The sequence below is a fragment of the Epinephelus fuscoguttatus genome, linkage group LG16, assembly GCF_011397635.1.
Source record: "Epinephelus fuscoguttatus linkage group LG16, E.fuscoguttatus.final_Chr_v1".
In the NCBI taxonomy this organism is placed as follows: domain Eukaryota; kingdom Metazoa; phylum Chordata; class Actinopteri; order Perciformes; family Serranidae; genus Epinephelus; species Epinephelus fuscoguttatus.
In genome coordinates, this window is record NC_064767.1 from 15,749,213 (window position 1) to 15,766,018 (window position 16,806).

The 16,806-nt window shown below is 42.4% G+C and overlaps 1 protein-coding gene across 31 annotated transcripts in view; it reads right to left on the minus strand.

Annotated features, from left to right (window-relative positions):
• ank3a (ankyrin 3a) overlaps nucleotides 1-16,806 on the minus strand; it is a 169,894-nt gene that overhangs the window by 67,719 nt on the left and 85,369 nt on the right. For 21 of the 31 annotated variants that reach the window (XM_049599695.1, XM_049599711.1, XM_049599710.1 and 18 more), the window contains exons 2-7: nucleotides 8,572-8,673; nucleotides 7,846-7,944; nucleotides 4,489-4,587; nucleotides 3,720-3,818; nucleotides 1,146-1,331; nucleotides 671-694 (exon numbers count right to left, since the gene is read on the minus strand). In XM_049599695.1, coding sequence (XP_049455652.1) covers nucleotides 671-694; nucleotides 1,146-1,331; nucleotides 3,720-3,818; nucleotides 4,489-4,587; nucleotides 7,846-7,944; nucleotides 8,572-8,673 — 609 coding nt within the window. The remainder of the gene's footprint in view (nucleotides 1-670; nucleotides 695-1,145; nucleotides 1,332-3,719; nucleotides 3,819-4,488; nucleotides 4,588-7,845; nucleotides 7,945-8,571; nucleotides 8,674-16,806) is intronic. The other 10 variants (XM_049599721.1, XM_049599707.1, XM_049599702.1 and 7 more) reach the window with 1 other exon arrangement.

The following is a 16,806-nucleotide window of genomic DNA, read 5'->3' on the forward strand; positions in this document are numbered from 1 at the left end:
CTGACTTTGGTATGACGAAAGAGGTCCTTGTTACCATAGAAGCAGTGTCGAGATAGCTTGTTGCTTTGGTCCCATGCAGAATGCTTTAGGGGCAAGGGTTGAGGATTAGGAGTACTACAGTCAGTAGAGGGTAGTAAACTAATTAGACTAACTGTCTGCTTGAAGGCCGGGTTCCTTTACAGCTCAATGGGGATTTGGTTGCCATGCAGGTTATGGACAAACCTCTGCTTTTTAATGAATGATAACCACTTTTCATGCTAACACTGGTTATCATGTTAATCAGTTTCATGGAAGGATTTTGTCAGGACACATTAGGACAACATTTTGTCAATAGTCACAATGAATTTGCCAAAAAACAATAGCCGAAGCTTGAGCTTTGGACACCATGAAACCATTAGAATCAGCTTGACACCCGAGCCTCCTCCTACTGAATCAGTATTAATGAAACATGCGCTTTTACTCTGACTTTCTCTATCAAAGACGATATCCACTATATGGATGAACAGATGGAGACGAAGATGAGTTAAAATGGGAGAAGGGGAAGTGATAACGGGCTGCAGAAACACTACTGCATCAAGTCAGGGGCACTGAAGTGTTGGTTTGTTTGATCTTTCGGAGTTTTTATGAGCTGCGATGGAGAGACTAGGTAATGTACAGAGTAGAGGTGTACCTCTGTTGTTCTATTCACCATCATCTACAGAGTCAGCCAAGAGAGGAGAGAATGGGCAGTTAGTGAGCAAAAAAACAGGAAAGGACCTCCACTGATATGAAGTGGAGGAGCAGAGAGAGGGGGGAAGGAGCTCAGTACAAAATCATTTACGGGAAACAAAATTCTGGGCATAAAGTCAGTGTTTTTATCTATGATTTTGGTGTTTGTGAATGCTCTTCCAGCCTTCACAAATTCTCTTCCAACCAAAATTTTAAAAGTGTTAAGTAACTGCTCCTTCCCGTTATTGCTAAAAAGAACATCAAAAGCAATTCAAGAGAGAAAGAAGAGAAGAAGGCAGCAAGAAAGAAAAACTAACAAAGAAAACCAAATGCATCAATAATCAAAGGAACAATTAATCAAGAATCAAAGATATTAAAAAAAGCAACCAACTGAAGGTCCACCACCTGAGACTGGCTGCATCAGCAGCATCGCTCACCTTGGACTCGACGTCCGCGTTGTGGTCGTTCTGCAGGAGCAGGGCCGCGGCCTTGGTGTCGTCCTTGCGGGCAGCGATGTGCAGGGCAGGTAGGCGTACCTTGCCCTTTGTATCGTTCTCCAGCAGCAGGGAGACCACCTGGTCATGGCCCTGCTGGAGGGCCACCGCCAGAGGAGTGAAGCCATCCTGCATATGAGGGGAGGGAGAGAGGAGAAGTCAGCGGGGCTGGAGGGGCGCTGCGATGCATTACTGGTGACGGAGCTGAGATGGTAGGTGTGAGTAGATGGATGATATGAGCGGGTTAGGAGCGGGGTCATGGGCAGATGGTGCTCTAATATTATATTTTGCTGAGTTATCATTTTGCTGCAGGCACAGAGGAGAGCAACGTAAGACCCCTGAGTCCCATAGACGTTTTAAAAAGGGTGTAATGCAGTCTATTAATGCTCCAATGAATTCAGGGCTTTTGTTTTAAAAGACAAATCTTCCTTCTAGTGCACAGATGGTCTGAGAACTAGATAAAAGTTCATTTGGTTCTGCATAAATGACGAGAAAATCTCATTACAAAATCTAAATTGGTGGGAAACATGAGCGCAACAGTAATATATTTCATAACTCTCCATCAAGTCGAACTGCTAATGTTTTATTTTATTCTAACAATAATCTTTATTACCATATGATCCTATTTATGTCGCCACAATCAAATCACTTGTTCAGTTTCATGTAGATCTTTAGGAGCTCTGAATAAAAAGAAAATCATCTGGAAACTTAAAAACTAAAGAGTTCAACCATTAGACACTCTGACCCGCTTGGAGCACTTTGGATATAAATCATAACTTAATAGCCTGCGTGTCAGACAGATGAGGAGATTTCTATAGATTCTTAAGCCTCCTCACTGTATAGGACACTAATGTAAGTTATATAATAAGATGATGGGGTGGAAAAGGCTCACATCTATCTCCTACACACACTGCCCTTATGATGCATAATTCAGCTGAGAGCTCCTTGCCACAGCAGAGCGGTTCTGCATACTGTATGTTTGAGTGTGTGTGAAGTATTTCTGTACGTGCATGTGCATGTACATGTGCAAAGATATTGTCTGTGTATCCTGAAGGGTATCCCATGTTCCACCATGTAGCTCTCAGATGTAAACCTGTATACTGTAGACAGTTTTGGGTATTCCATTAGCCCCATCGGCTTTTTATCTCTGTATGTGCACGTGCTTGTGTGTGTGGCGAGTATGTGTGTGTGTATGGGTTCCACAGGCTGAGCAACGTAAATCAGAGCGGCAACAGCAGCCACAGCCGTGGAGGAGAGGCAGCGAGCGGAGCGGACCTCATCTGTGACCCGCTCAAGGTCACTCTGCCTCCACCACCATACACTACCAATCAATGAAGCTCTGCCTAGTCCCTCATGAGGAGATGAGGAGGGAGGGAGGAGGAGGGAGGAGGGGAGGAGAAGAAGGGGCAGGCAGAGGAGGATGGTGGAAAGACAGAGAGGGAGACAGAGAGAATGTGAGACAGAAGAGACGAGAAGAAGACAGGAGAGTAACGAGAGGACAGGGAGATGAAGAAACAGGAAGATGCAGAGAGAGTGGGGTTGGGGATGATACAGGGAAGACGGGGAGGAAACAGAGGAGGAGAGGAGATGAAGGTGGTTAGTACAACAGATGTAAAGACCACACATGATCGAGGAAAATGCATGGAGACACAGGCTACGTTCACATTACAGGGCTTAATGCTCAAGTCCAATTTCTTTCTGCCTCGACTGATCATATTCTTGTTTTAAGTGACCCATATCTGACATCAGTGTGAACAGATCTCTACCTTGAAATACCTCACACGCAACCAATAACGTCACACACATGCACGCTGAAACAAAAACAAAAAACGTGACATTTGCCAAACAGGAATTTGGGTAGGACGATCCGACGGCATCATTCTGCATAATAACTCGGGGTGTGCATCTGCTTGGAAGAGTGTGTAGCGTATATTTGGAGAAATGGCCCCTTTGATGAACGGGCATTTGTTTTCAGGATAGCTCTATTAACAGCTATTGCTGGTAGGACAGTGGAGAGAGGTCTGAGTGCGGCTGGGAGAAGAGTAAGGAGTGTTGGGGCTGCGATGTGGAGGGTTTCATGAAGGAACAGTTCTCCCAAAACCTTAAGTTGTCTAGAGCTACATTCCAATATCTCTGTCTGCACCTCACAACAACACTGGATGTGGAAAAACCATGAATGTATGGGAAAAACACAAATTAATTCTGCCAAACCATTCTCAAAACAGTTGCATGGCCAGTCATCAGATATGTATCAGATTTAGGACCACACGTGAAATTATCCCAGATCTGATTGGAAAAAAAATCGCACATCTGTGTCCACACTACTCTAAAAAAAATCAGATCTGTGTCACACAAGAGCAAAAAAAAAAAAGGATTTGGGCCCCATTTGCTTGAAATGTGAACGTAGCCACACTGTAACGGTGTAACTGTAGAGAGGTGGATACAGGACTGGTGCACTTACACACACACAACAAACACACACACAACAAACACACGGCGCACAAACATGTACAGTACCTCAGTGGCCATACTCTGGCTGGCGTTGTGCTCCAGAAGGAACCGTACCACCTCCAGGTGATTCTCCTGGGCGGCCATGTACAGAGGAGTGAAGCCATTCTGCACACATCAAGACACACATGCACATTTACAAACAGGCTTGGACTGAAGTTTGCTGCCACTTGTGCTATAAATGAATGAATGTTTCCTTGAAGGTAGTTTCGTTTTCAGTCTAGTGCAAGTTTTTCCATTACCAAAGAACTGCAGGCTTTTTTCTCTATGTTGCATATAAACTGCATCATAAACATAAACTGAATAAAATGTAATAATAACCCAATATGCTTTCAATGATGACTCCTAAACTATTGAATCAAATGTAACTGAGAATCTTGAGAATGAGAGATATCCAGATAAAAAGTTCTCATTGACAAAATTGCCGTTACATCTCTATTGGCTGTTTCAAGGTCTGATCGAGATAGACAGAGAGCAGGTGCTTGAATTCTTTCTTCTCACCTTGATCTGACAGAGTTAAATGTAAAATGCAAGGAAGTCAGTTTCCTGAAGAGGCAGAGGCCTAGTTGGAGCGATGCCAGACTGTGTCAGTAAGGATCTTTCCACTGAGTGATTCCCCTCAGTGTCAGTGACCACATGACGCAGCAACATCCAAACAAATGTGTGCATCACAGCAGTGTCACTTGATTTAAGCTGTTTCAGGTCCTAAATGTAGACCAGCAGGACCTTATTGCAGACATTGTGTACGTGTTCTTGTGTGTGTGTGAGTGTATCCCACCTGAGATTGTGCGTTGACATTGGCTCCATTTGTAACCAGCTCTTTGACCACTTCCGTTTGGCCGGCCAGCGAGGCTATGTGCAGAGCAGTGTTTCCTTTCTGGATTACATGGAAAAACCACAGGAATGTGTGTTAAGCTCTGCCACACCTGTCCTACTGTAATGCTTGTGTGTGTGTGTGTGTGTGTCACTATGGTCTGTATATATCCGTGTCAGTATCCATGTGCACCAGTCAATCCCCCTCACGCCAACCACCCTTTTGTACCGCTTTCATTCCAGCTCTGGCATCCCCCTGCCTGCACTGCCAACAATGTGTCACTTCCGAAGCCCCACGTCCTCCTCATAGATGAGCTCCCGCTGAGCCTCGGCCATAAATATAACTACAGGAGGCGTTTTATGAACCGGTGCAGGTCCTTGTGAAGGCAGAGTCGACCCCCAGCATTTCTCCTGGCTGTGTGATACTGCAAGTGCTGTTGCACAATAGTGATCCTCTGTCACATGCACTGTAGACTGTAGCAAGGAGACTAGATAGCTATGTCTGCTGACGCACAGGGCAGATTAATAGTGACAAAATAGACTGTTTGTTTGTTTACTTTATTAGGTTGACACTGATTCGACATTTATGTATCACTTATTGTGCAGACACAGATATTTGTAGTGGATTAATATCCATTTGTTGGACAGGTTGGACACAATGTCATCAGTGTAATATAATGCAATCTAATGCAATAGCTATGCAATATACAGAACGCTTATGTGAAGCTTACATTGTTCAGCTTCTGTTGATTCAACTTTATGGGCATTTCTTTTAAAACAGGTGCACAATGAATTTATGTTTTTCCCCTAATAATATCCTCACCTGAATCCAATATCTGCTTATTGCAACTAACGCATGATTTAAGATTTTATGGCTACAACACTTCACAGCAATTGAATAAAAGAGAACTCTACCAATTCAAAATTGCATCCCTGTAACACTGTCAGCCATTCGTCTTCCTTGTCAAAACCTCGTGCCTACATTACCCACATTGCAACTTGACTGCCAACAGGTCAGTAATTAAGGCGTATTACGTGAGTAGCTAATAGCAACAATTTAGCCCTGTACTGCTAGCCTTAATCAGAGATGAGGAACAGGCTACAGAGGTCTGGTGCCTCATTTCATTCTAATTCCATAGCCATCAGATTCTTCTAGTTTTCAGACTTGTAGTCTTTCAGACTGAAATCCTTCAAAGGGACAGTTGATGGTTGGTTGTATAGGGTACTTATCAATGGACAGTATATTACATACAGTAGATGTGAGCCAGCATGCCCCCAGTTTGGAGAAGCAGGCTGGAGTCTGCCATGGAAGCTGAGCAATCTACTGCTGTGGAGGGGTCAGCAACAAAATGTATTTTAGCTACCTAAAAAGTCCTACCTGAAAAAAATCAAAATCAGTTCAAGTAAACTCTATTTTGAGGGTATCTCACTGCATTATCATATTGCTCTCTTCAAAACCAAACTCCATTGAGAAAAACAGCGATTTAATAATCGCTGAACACGGGAGCTGCTGGTCTACCACTTCTTCGAACATTTAGTTAGTTTGTGTTATTGTGTGACTTAGTTGTTTAAAAACGGTAGTTCCGATTCACCAAAGTCACACAATAACACTGAACTAACTAGCTGATCGAGGAAATGTTAGACTAGCAGCAGGTCCTGTGTTCAGCATGCTAAAATTACTGTTTTTGCCAGTGGAGTCTGGTGGGAGCTGAAGCTGTTAACAACCTTCCAGTTAGAATGGGCTGTCTAAGGTGGAGCAGTGAAAATAATTAATATAGCATACACTTAACACTGATTTTTATAGGTGGGACTTCCAAGTAGGACTATGTCGCACTCGCTGCTGGCAAAGATTTGCCTCCACCACCCCAGCCTCCACCTTTCTCATTCAGAGCCCTAAGATGGCTCAAAGGTCAAAATGGTATTTAATGCCTTGCTTTGGGCTCACTCTTGTATACCCTGGCTGGGAGGGGTCTGCATTGCAATCCTAGTTGTGGCTTAGCATCCTGCTTGTCTGTGTTTCCATTTGTTGCAAGAAATGGTTCAATCTATGAGTGCTCCTGACTGAAATGGTAATACTGGTTAAATAGTGACCTGAAGGATGAGATTTAATAAAACTAGACACAAAGTCCTGCTTGGTACGCCCCCCAACCAACTCTGGACACCTCTCTACAACTTGTGTGTGGTACAACACACAGCACCCTTAATTACATCTCCCTCAAATGCATTTGGCAAAACAAAATAGGATGTAAATTAAAACATATTTCTACCAGACAGCGTTGCACCAAAAACACCACTACAGTTCTTTGACTGAACATCAGTGGTTTCACAGATGCAGTCCAGCAAAACACTAGAAACTACAGCCCCAGAAACCTGCATAAAAATCAAATCACCATCTCCCTGACAGTCTCAACACTGCGAGCTTCACAATGGTAGCATTTGTTACAGAGCTGCTAGGGGGCTAATGAACCGAGGACAAGGCTTCTTGTTTAAATCTCCCACAACAAGAGCAGCACAACATTAGAGGGGCGGATATACAATTAACTTTACCATTAAACACCCCCACAGCCTAAATGAAACACTCTGTGTTACTAAATCTCGCTATCCTGGATAGCACTGCCTCACTGATTGTCTCAGGCGGCTGCACAAAACAGAAATTGATAGGCGTTAGGGCGCAGGCAGTAGATTCCCAAGATCTCAACCTAATCCCTCAGCATCCTCGGGTCACAATAGAGAGGGGCTTTAATTGGGGAGATTTTCTCCTTGATCTTGAATATTTCATTGTGTACTCTGTTTGTGTCAGCACCAGGCATATGGCCTGTGGCAGGGAGGCTGAACCAGACGACTAAATGGGAGCGTAAGCCTCGTGGGCTCAAATCTGAATAATGTTTTCAGTGGCTCCCTCTCTCAACTCCTTTTAGCATCAGAGTAAAGACGCTTCAAAGGGAGGAGACTCTCCCCTGATGAATACTATACAGTACATAAAGTGTAACACTTCTGCTGATGTTTCTCACCTTGTTCTTAACTACATATATTTCCAAATAACACATTCTACAACTCAAACTATCCTGGTCTCCCTTTGCTTAATTATGACATATATATTTAATTTTTTCATGATTAATTCTCTCACTTTTTTCAGCAGCGTTCCCCACAGGGATCATTAAATATTGATCCCTTAATAAACCCTAAACGCAAGGCTGCACACTTACAGTAGCCGCGCTGTGGCTGCATACAGTTTAATCCTAAAGTGCAGCCATTTTTGTGCTGGATCCAAATATAGTCCTTGGCAACATCAGCTGACAGGCGGTGGCGGGGTGGGCCTTACCTTTGTGGCTGCATCCACAGCAGCTTCAAGCTTCAGCAGCTCAGCAACAACCTCTACATGCCCCTCCTTGGAGGCTAGATGGAGAGCGTTCAGACCATTCTGAGAAGGAAAGATAATTTAGTGGAGTTTGTGATGCTCATGCAGGATATACTTAACTGTGATTAAAGGTATACTACGCAGGATTGTGGGTTACTGTTTGTAAACACGCTCGCTGGCTCAAGTGAAAGTAAAAGCCAACCAGAATCACTCTTGTTTGGTGTTTTGCCTCGCTATATTTGTAGTTTTTCAGCACTGTGTCTCTTGGATACCTGCTGCTTATGGTCTGGCTTCTTTTTTCTAAAGCCCCAACCTCACCTGAGTGCTGACAAAAAACATAAGAAGAAAACAGGAAAATACAGTCTCTGCAAAAAAATACACCCTCACACACTTTTAGTGGGTCATAAGTGACACCTGAGAGAGTCTGTATGAGTCTGTATGTTGTTTTTTAGGGAAATCCTGCATAGTATATCTCCAATGGATGGGTTTAAATGACAGTCCTTCATCCAGAGGATGATCCTGCTCGAACAGTTGAGCCCTTGAGCCCACAATTTGAATTCCAGCTGATGCAGCAGTATGGTGACAGCATGTTTATGTGTGTAGGAAAGAATACCTTCTTCTTTGACCTTAAAGAGGAGAGACACTCACAAGAACATTTCAGTTCATTAGTAAGAGTCTCAGAAAACGTACCTGATTGCAAATGTTAATCTCAACCCCAGACTTGAGGTAGTCAAGGACTTTTTCAAGGTTCCCTGCCCGGGCAGCTCGCAGGTAACTGGCATTGCTGTCAGACTGTGGAGAGAGAAAGGGAGAGAGGAGGTGAGTATGTCAGGTCAGACTCTGGCAACATGCTTGTCTGCATCAAGCTGTTACAATTAAGCACACAGGAAGTAAAAAAGCACATACAAATGCCAAAATGTTACTGTACCAGGTAGAACTCTGTCATAGTTTCTCAGACATCCATAGAACATCTTAACAGGGGGAAGAACAAAGCCAATATCCACACACACAGAAGGTCCATTGTGCCATTAAAATCAATAAATCAATGTATATAAAGTACATAAAGTCCAACGGTGTCTCAAATCAAGGCAACGCTAACACATCTCAAGAAGAAAATCCATGAGAAAGCTAACGGAGCCACAGCACATCATCTCAACAATTCACATCATCCTCCGTCATCCATCGGATCCCACCAGATGGTTATTTCGGCTTTGTTAAATCCAAATGTCTCTGATTCCCATATGTAGGAAGTTCAATGACCGGGTGGTCCTTACAGCCGCCAAAGAGACCTCCTCTCCTCCTCAGAGATCTCCTCTGAATCCAAAAGCAGTTGTGAGTGTATGTTGCTGTGCTACAAGAAGCAGAGCATACTCTTCTGCTTGGCTGTCCTTTGTTTCACTACAGAAATAGGGCTATGCACACCAAAATAAAATGATGAGGCAAGCATGTTTTTGCCCCTATAACAAATGTGGCGTGCATGTGCGTGAGGGAGGGGAGGAGAAGAAAGGGAGGGGGAGAGATCGAAAGAAGGATGGGAGCAGACAAAGAGATGGAGAAAGCTAAACAGAGAGGAGAAGAGAGGGGAGGTTGTGTTTCTTTTCTGTGTTCGTGTTGGCTCCTAGGACATCTGGTTTGACATGAAATGACACACAGCAAACTCTGCACATTTTGTCTTCCTTCTCCGCCTCGCAAAGAGCATTTTGTAAAACTCAGCACTGGAGCTGCTAAGAGTAGGGATGGGGGGGGGGGGGGGGGGCTGTGATACGCTGCTTCATAATAGAGGCTCAAAACCCAAATTCCCCCTGAATTATCAAAAGCCCAGACCTGCTAAATTTAGCCCTGCGTCCAGAGACACTTAGGATAAACTCAGCAGGGCCAAACAGTGCAAGCGGTTATCCAACATTGTACTCTCCGCCTCCCCCTCCGCCGTGCTTGTCCAGAAATAACTCTGACGAACATAGAGGGATCTGACCCAAAGCCAAAATGTGAGTGAACAAGACATCCAGCATCAGATTGTTCCACTGATAAGGCTGCAGAAAACTGTGAGAGCAAAATATTTGCGTCTATTTGTGCCTGTGCACAAACAAAATAATGGCAGATGAAACAGTGTTAACTGGAAACAAGTCATTTCCTGATTATGAGAAACCATTAAGCTAAAGCTCCTATCAGCCCGCATCTAGAAATGTCTTCTTCCTTTTTCCATACCCCCAGCCCCCCAGAGAACTGTGTGATAGCACCGGACCACTAATGATGTTTCTGTTCTCGTGGCCTTGAGAAAAGTCATGATGCAACACACTGTGTCGCTGGCACAGCGCCTGAACCATCATGATCATTCTGCTCATGCACTACTCTATATGGTGTTGTGTTTCCATTATTCTGGATGTCAACCGCAAGAAAACACCAACCTTTTCCATATCAATAAACACCAAACAAACTATGATTTAAATCTATGTCCTAATTCAACATAATCAATCAAAGACCACTGCACTCCACTACTTGACAGTCATTGACGCCAAGAATCAGCGTCCTTCATGGTGACCTGTTAGAAACACTTTGGCTCCCGTCCAGTCTAAACCCAGCCAGCAGACACTCTCCACCAGCTCTCTGCCATCACAGCGTCTCACCTCAATAATGTCTCTGAAGTAAACTCCCTGCACTTGTTCTGCCACACTGCTGCTTCAGGCCTACATATCATATGGTGTCAACATTAATCATAGTGTGTATTGTTTACAAGTGGTGCCCTGCAGGAACGAAATGTCTTGAATGCTAAGAAGGTAATATACATTAGGCAAGATCATGGTGGTCTTTCCTTAAAAGTGCCTTCATACATCTTTAAATTGATTTATTTTACTACTTCTTTTTTTCTTTTTTGTCTTTGTATAAACATCCAGTATATAAAACTGAAGTCTGATTATAATTGTGTATGGAACTTTGTTTTTGTGTCTGTTTTGTAGCCTAAACAATGTAGTGAAAGGTTTGCGTAATAGAATATAATATATAAAAAGAGTAGGTATAATAAGCTTTAGCCTACACCTTTTCATTCAGTGCATTTTTGTTAAAGTTATTTCCTTTTAATTTAATTTATTATGTGCATTCTTCCCTACTCTTAATAAGGACCAAAATAAATACTAGTACTACGTCTCAATATTCTTCTGGTGTTGTACCAAAACTATTTTGCTTTAAGAAATTTCAAAAGACAACAAAGAAACATGTTCTGTTTCTGTTTCAGTATACTGTAAACATATACTGAAGGGTAAGAGCCAGAGGGGCGTTAAGTGACATTTGACCAACTTCACAGCACAGCCAAAACTGTCAACAAAAAATGTCCATACTTTGTCCAGGCTATGTGTATTGATTTTAAACTTTAAAATTAAAACTTCATAAACATCTGGATGACAATAAACTTAAGAAAAATACTTTGACATTAACTGAAATCTTTTTTGTAAGTGGGAGCACGGACATAGTTCAGTGTGTCCAGTCTTCTGGTTTTCGATTAATAATTCTGGATTGGTTTAGAATAAACGTGTACCCTTTTGGCAGTAGGAAGAGCTCATCACAGTTTTTATTTGATTTATATGACTCATTTTCACCTAAAATGTCACGTACACCTTTCTGGTTATATCTTTTACTGTAGCTTTTTTTGTTAATAACTACTTCCTAAAATAAAGATCTTTTCAAACCAGTCTAATTATTTAATCGCTATATTCACCCTCAAATGGATTTTCAATGCACTTTTAAGACTCACAGAGAGCTAACTGTGGTGCTGGACTTATTTATTTCTTATTTAAGTGCATTGTATATTTTTCTATTTATCTATTGTCTTTATTTTATTTCTTAGTTATTTATTTCTTAAGTATTGTTTTATTTTATCTTATTATATTTTTTACCTTTATGATAGAGCACTTGAGTCTTTTTCTTCTTCTTCTTTTTTTGTATACAAAAGTGTACGATACTTGACCTTCTGGCACACTTTAAATCACTGGTTCCCAACCTTGTGGTCCTGACCTGGATAAATAAGAGCAATGATAAATGAGCTAAAACTCTGAGGCTAAAAGAGAATAATTTAATAATAATTATTATTTAAAAAACTACTAATCTGTTTCAAATTCATCTAAATTGCTCACTCCTGCACCTGCAACTTCCTGCAGTTATTGCTTTACTACTTGGGTTAATTGTACAGTTTGTCAGTTGTTTTGTGTTGTTATTGTTATGCATTAAAGATAATATGAAATATATCCATGAAATATGTCACTTTACTCAATAACAGAAAAGAGGTCCCTTAAGGAAAAAGGTTGAGCACCACTGCTTTAAATGACAGCCATGCAGCTTCATCATCAATTATTCAAGTCAAAGTCTCTCCACATATTATAATATCAGTGCAGCCTGTGTGTCTGTGTGCACGTCTGCACGCTGGTGCACATGTTTCTTACATAACTGGCATGTGTGAGCCACGCTGTGTCGAGCACGTCTGTGTGACCCGCGACTCTCGCGCTTTGTTGAGAGTCACTAAATGCCTGACCGCTCTAAACCTCTGACATGGAAGTACACAGGTCACACTGCTGTGAACAGGCAGCAAGCATGACAACTGCTCAGTGATTTACACCATCAAACATTCTGAAAGTCGGGTCATAAACTAAGACCAGGCTGCAAACATCAACAACTCTTACTTTAGAAACAGATACATTACATCTGTAAATATATGAAGCTCCAAAGGTTACCAGATTTTAAATATCACACAGTGCTCTTGGCCTCTCCTTCTGCCTGAGCTTAAGTGCCAACAGATTAAATAGTCTTCATCCATAAGTCACTATTCACTGCTCTCGCCAGTTTATCCCTTAATGCCTGCAGTGAAAACCAGTGACCAACATGTCCAAGCCTCCATCCACATCCCATCTCTGACCAACATGAGGGATCTTGAAGTCTCTCTGAATGAAGCATTACACAGGACGGGGCAAGAGATTAGTAAGAGAAATATCATTAAGCCTCCACAGATCAGAGGTTCAAAGAAAATGGGGCCATTAAAGACTAGGTTAAGCCTGAAGGAAAGCATTAATCTAATGTTAGATAGAAGGGAGAGGATGAGAGAGACACAGAGAGAGGAATATGACACACCAGTGATCGCTGGAAAAGCTGAGAGTTTAGCATTCCCAATTACAGTCTCACAAAGTTAAAAATGCAGCTAATTTCCGGCTAAGTCGCGGTAAGATGACAATTAACCATCTGAGTTCTAATTAAAAATGCCCTCTGGTCACTGACGGGTGTCTGCAGATGCTCCTTAAAAGGGAGAAGAAAGAAAATACCAGTGGAGCTTTGGTATTACCAGCAGAAGGGCTGTAACATGTAGGTTTAATTAGATTACTGCACCTGTTTTTCTTATTGTAAAGAGTCAGACTTTAAAATCAAATTCTTTGATGATGAACAACTCATTAAAGCTCAAACTACAAACACTGTAAAAAAGCCAAATTGCTATTTTATGACGTTGATGTTTGGAAGTTTAAAACATCCCCTAAATTGTTTTTTTAAAGACTAGCAACTCCGATGTGTACCATGTGGGACATTTGCAGAATAAATATTTTATTCGTTTTTTTGTTGTTGTTTTTTTAAAGATATTTTTGGGGCATTTTTGCCTCTAATGGACAGGACAGCCAAGTGTGAAAGGGGGAGAGAGAGAGGGGATGACATGCAGCAAAGGGCCACAGGCTGGACCCGAACCCGGGCCGCTGCGGCAACAGCCCCACACATGGGGCGCCTGCTCCATCCACCAAGCCACTGATGCCCCTGAAGACTCTCTTTGACCACTGTGACACTAACACACTAACTTCTGTTGTAGTTGCTTTCACAGTATTACTGGTTGCCAATTAATGAGGAATCTTATTTTCTAGCTTGAAGACAGACTCAAGTTGTATCACATTTTAATGCCACATACTCATATGAAAGGAGGTCTATACAACTATAGAGCATATTGAGAGTCTAAGCTGAGATTGTGTCCACATGGTTCTCAACATGGAGGTGGCTGAGCCAGTGGCGATTAGCTAGCATTTGGGTTACACACACTGGAACTCACATACACTCGCATGCCACAACATCAGACAGATTATAACACACAGAGAGATAGTGTGACTTACTGTGCGTTCCAATACCCATACTACCATAATATATAGTATGCCAGGAGAGGATTAGTATGTCCTAATGCATAGTATATCAAATGCAGTGTGCCAAAAATACCAGGATGTTCAACTACATCCGGTCGGATTTTGCAGTATGCAAGCCAGCATGCTTCTCTAGCTATTCTGACCCAGCGAAGGATATGTCACATCGACTGTCAGTAGTCCTGATGATGGATAACTGCGCATTCAGGTGACTGATGACCAGCCGATTAATAATAACAGGAATAAAACTGTTTAATTGAATAAAATAATAATCATAAATATAACCAAAAAAAAAAGGACATAAGTAGCTATTAAATGACAATGACAGAGAGATATTGGTTGGGTTGACCTCCGTCTCCAGCGAGCTCAGTGAATGGCATTTTGTTTCATCTCCATGGTAACATATGTATGAGTAAGAGGGTCAAAGTTCAGGGCTTAACGTTATGAGGAAGTAGTATGGCCCAATTGTTTGCATACTGCATGCAACAGTACGTACTTTTTAACGGCAGCTCCAGCACAAACTAAAAGTAAAAAGAAAAAGTATGTGTTTCGGAACAAACTGTTTCCTACTATATGAATGCTCCAGATGGCACATACAGAGGTACATATTGAACTGGTGGTGGGGCGGGACTTTAGCGGGTGGCTCGTTCCGCCCAATGAGAGGCTGATCTATGCAGCGAACTTCCACCCACTCAGACTAATACATTCATTACTAGCATATTAACCACCAAATACAATTTATTAGACAGTGCAAATAATAACACAAGTGGTTTTTAGTGTGTAATTGGGACGAAGTGTCTGTCATGATCTCCAGTAGAGGCTGTGCAGTCTGTTTTTTGGGTGATTCACGTTGTTCATTCTAGACATGGAGATTCATGATGTTTTGGAGCTGCACAGCGTTTGTTTTCATTTGTGCTGAATCTGTACTTGGCACTTCTCCTCCTCATGACATCAACGCACTGATAGCCGAGATGGATAGAGGATATTTAGATGTATAAAGACTGATATCCCCGGGCCGCCAGACTGCGATGATGTCAGCTGGCACTGGAGCATGTAACAAAACAGACACTCATGTGGCACTTTGCACTGCCCACATGTATGAGAAGGAATGCGCCAGTACATACATGTCTGCGCACACTTTAGGACAGTGTTCACTTAAAACACATGCAGGAAAAAAACATGTACACACAAAAACAAACAACACAGGCCGTGTTGATGTCATTGCTGTAGGCTGTGGGTGAACTGAGCGAGATTAGAAGAGGAGAGCCAGACCAGCAGCAGCTGTATTGTTTCACTTTATCCCTCCTGACAGCACAAAACACACAGAGCTCCACAGCTCTACTAGCACAAAGCCAGGGGCATCTAGTGTTCGCACCACAACACCCACTGGTGCCAAAGCTCCTCACCCCACCAACCAACCACATCCACATCTCTCATATCTAAACCGTCAAACTTCTCAAATCCCCTTTCCTGAACAGCTCCTCTTGATTTCTTGCTTTCCCTCAAGGCTAAATATAGAAGCGCTGTTGATGAATCAATGCCCCCATTTCACTGTCACCGGAAAACCATTATTAAGGCTTTAAGAGGTATGGATGAGAAGCTTGTTATTGGCAACACAATGAATGATAATCTATAAGCGGAGTGACATTTTAGAGCCTCCTCTCATTTTAAATGTACAAGATGTGCTATCAGAATCGGCTGTTTTGGCCATGTACTTGTGCACATATGAGGAAATTTAGTCTGGCGTAAAGCAAAAAACAAGGACAACAAAGCTGAACAATAGGAGCATAAACTACTAGAAACATTTTACTACTCTATATGTACAGATATAAATAGTGAAATGGTGACAAATGCAAAGGCTGCTGGAATAAATCCAGACTGATAAATGTAACAGGCTGCTTAAATACATGATGGTACAGTGTATACACAACATGCTTGGCTTATGTGTGACAGTGTGAATTTAAACTATAAAACAATACTATTTCCCAGTATGGTGGGTGCTTGGGTGCAATGCATGAACATGTTCCTCACAGCTGACTGTAAATATCATGTGCTGTCACTCCGAAAGCATTCCTCTATTGTAGCAGCGTTGCTGATGGAAAGCACCACAAATTTCAGGAGCGCTGCAAAAAGGAGACAAGTGGTTCAATGTGTCATGCCCTCTAACGGCCACTAGGAGAAATGACTGTGAGAGACAGAGTGAGTAAATGAATGGAGCTGCTTGAAGATACTGGTGAGTGAACTCCTTACAGCACTAGAACAACCCCTCTTTATCACACAACATGATTTTACATTAAGTTAATTTGTTAACAGGTTCAGGAGCAGGGCCATGCCTCAACCACACCTCTAATTATCTGCCATGCCGACCTATATCTGGTCAAACCTTCCTGCTTCTGTTTGTCTCAGATTTCTTGACCCTTTCCCTTCCCTTCATCCATCAGCCTCCTTTCCTCATACCTACCAACATTCCTTCACCCTCTTGTCCCTTATTTCTTTATCTCTTCTTATTCAATCTGGTGCATACCTCTCCCATGTCTCATTCTACCGGTACCGTCTGGGGGGCCTGTAATCAGTTCTGGTGGAAAAACACCTGAGACAGAGCCCCCACACTGAGTCTCCCTCTGCCCAATGTCCAGTACATCCTCCCAGAACAACAGAAGACATCCCTCTTCCACTTTCACCCCCCGCTTTCATCCATTCACCAGACCTCAACAACTAACGCCTCCTGAATTACAATTAAACATTTAAACGACATATTGTTGTGGCGTGGTCCTTG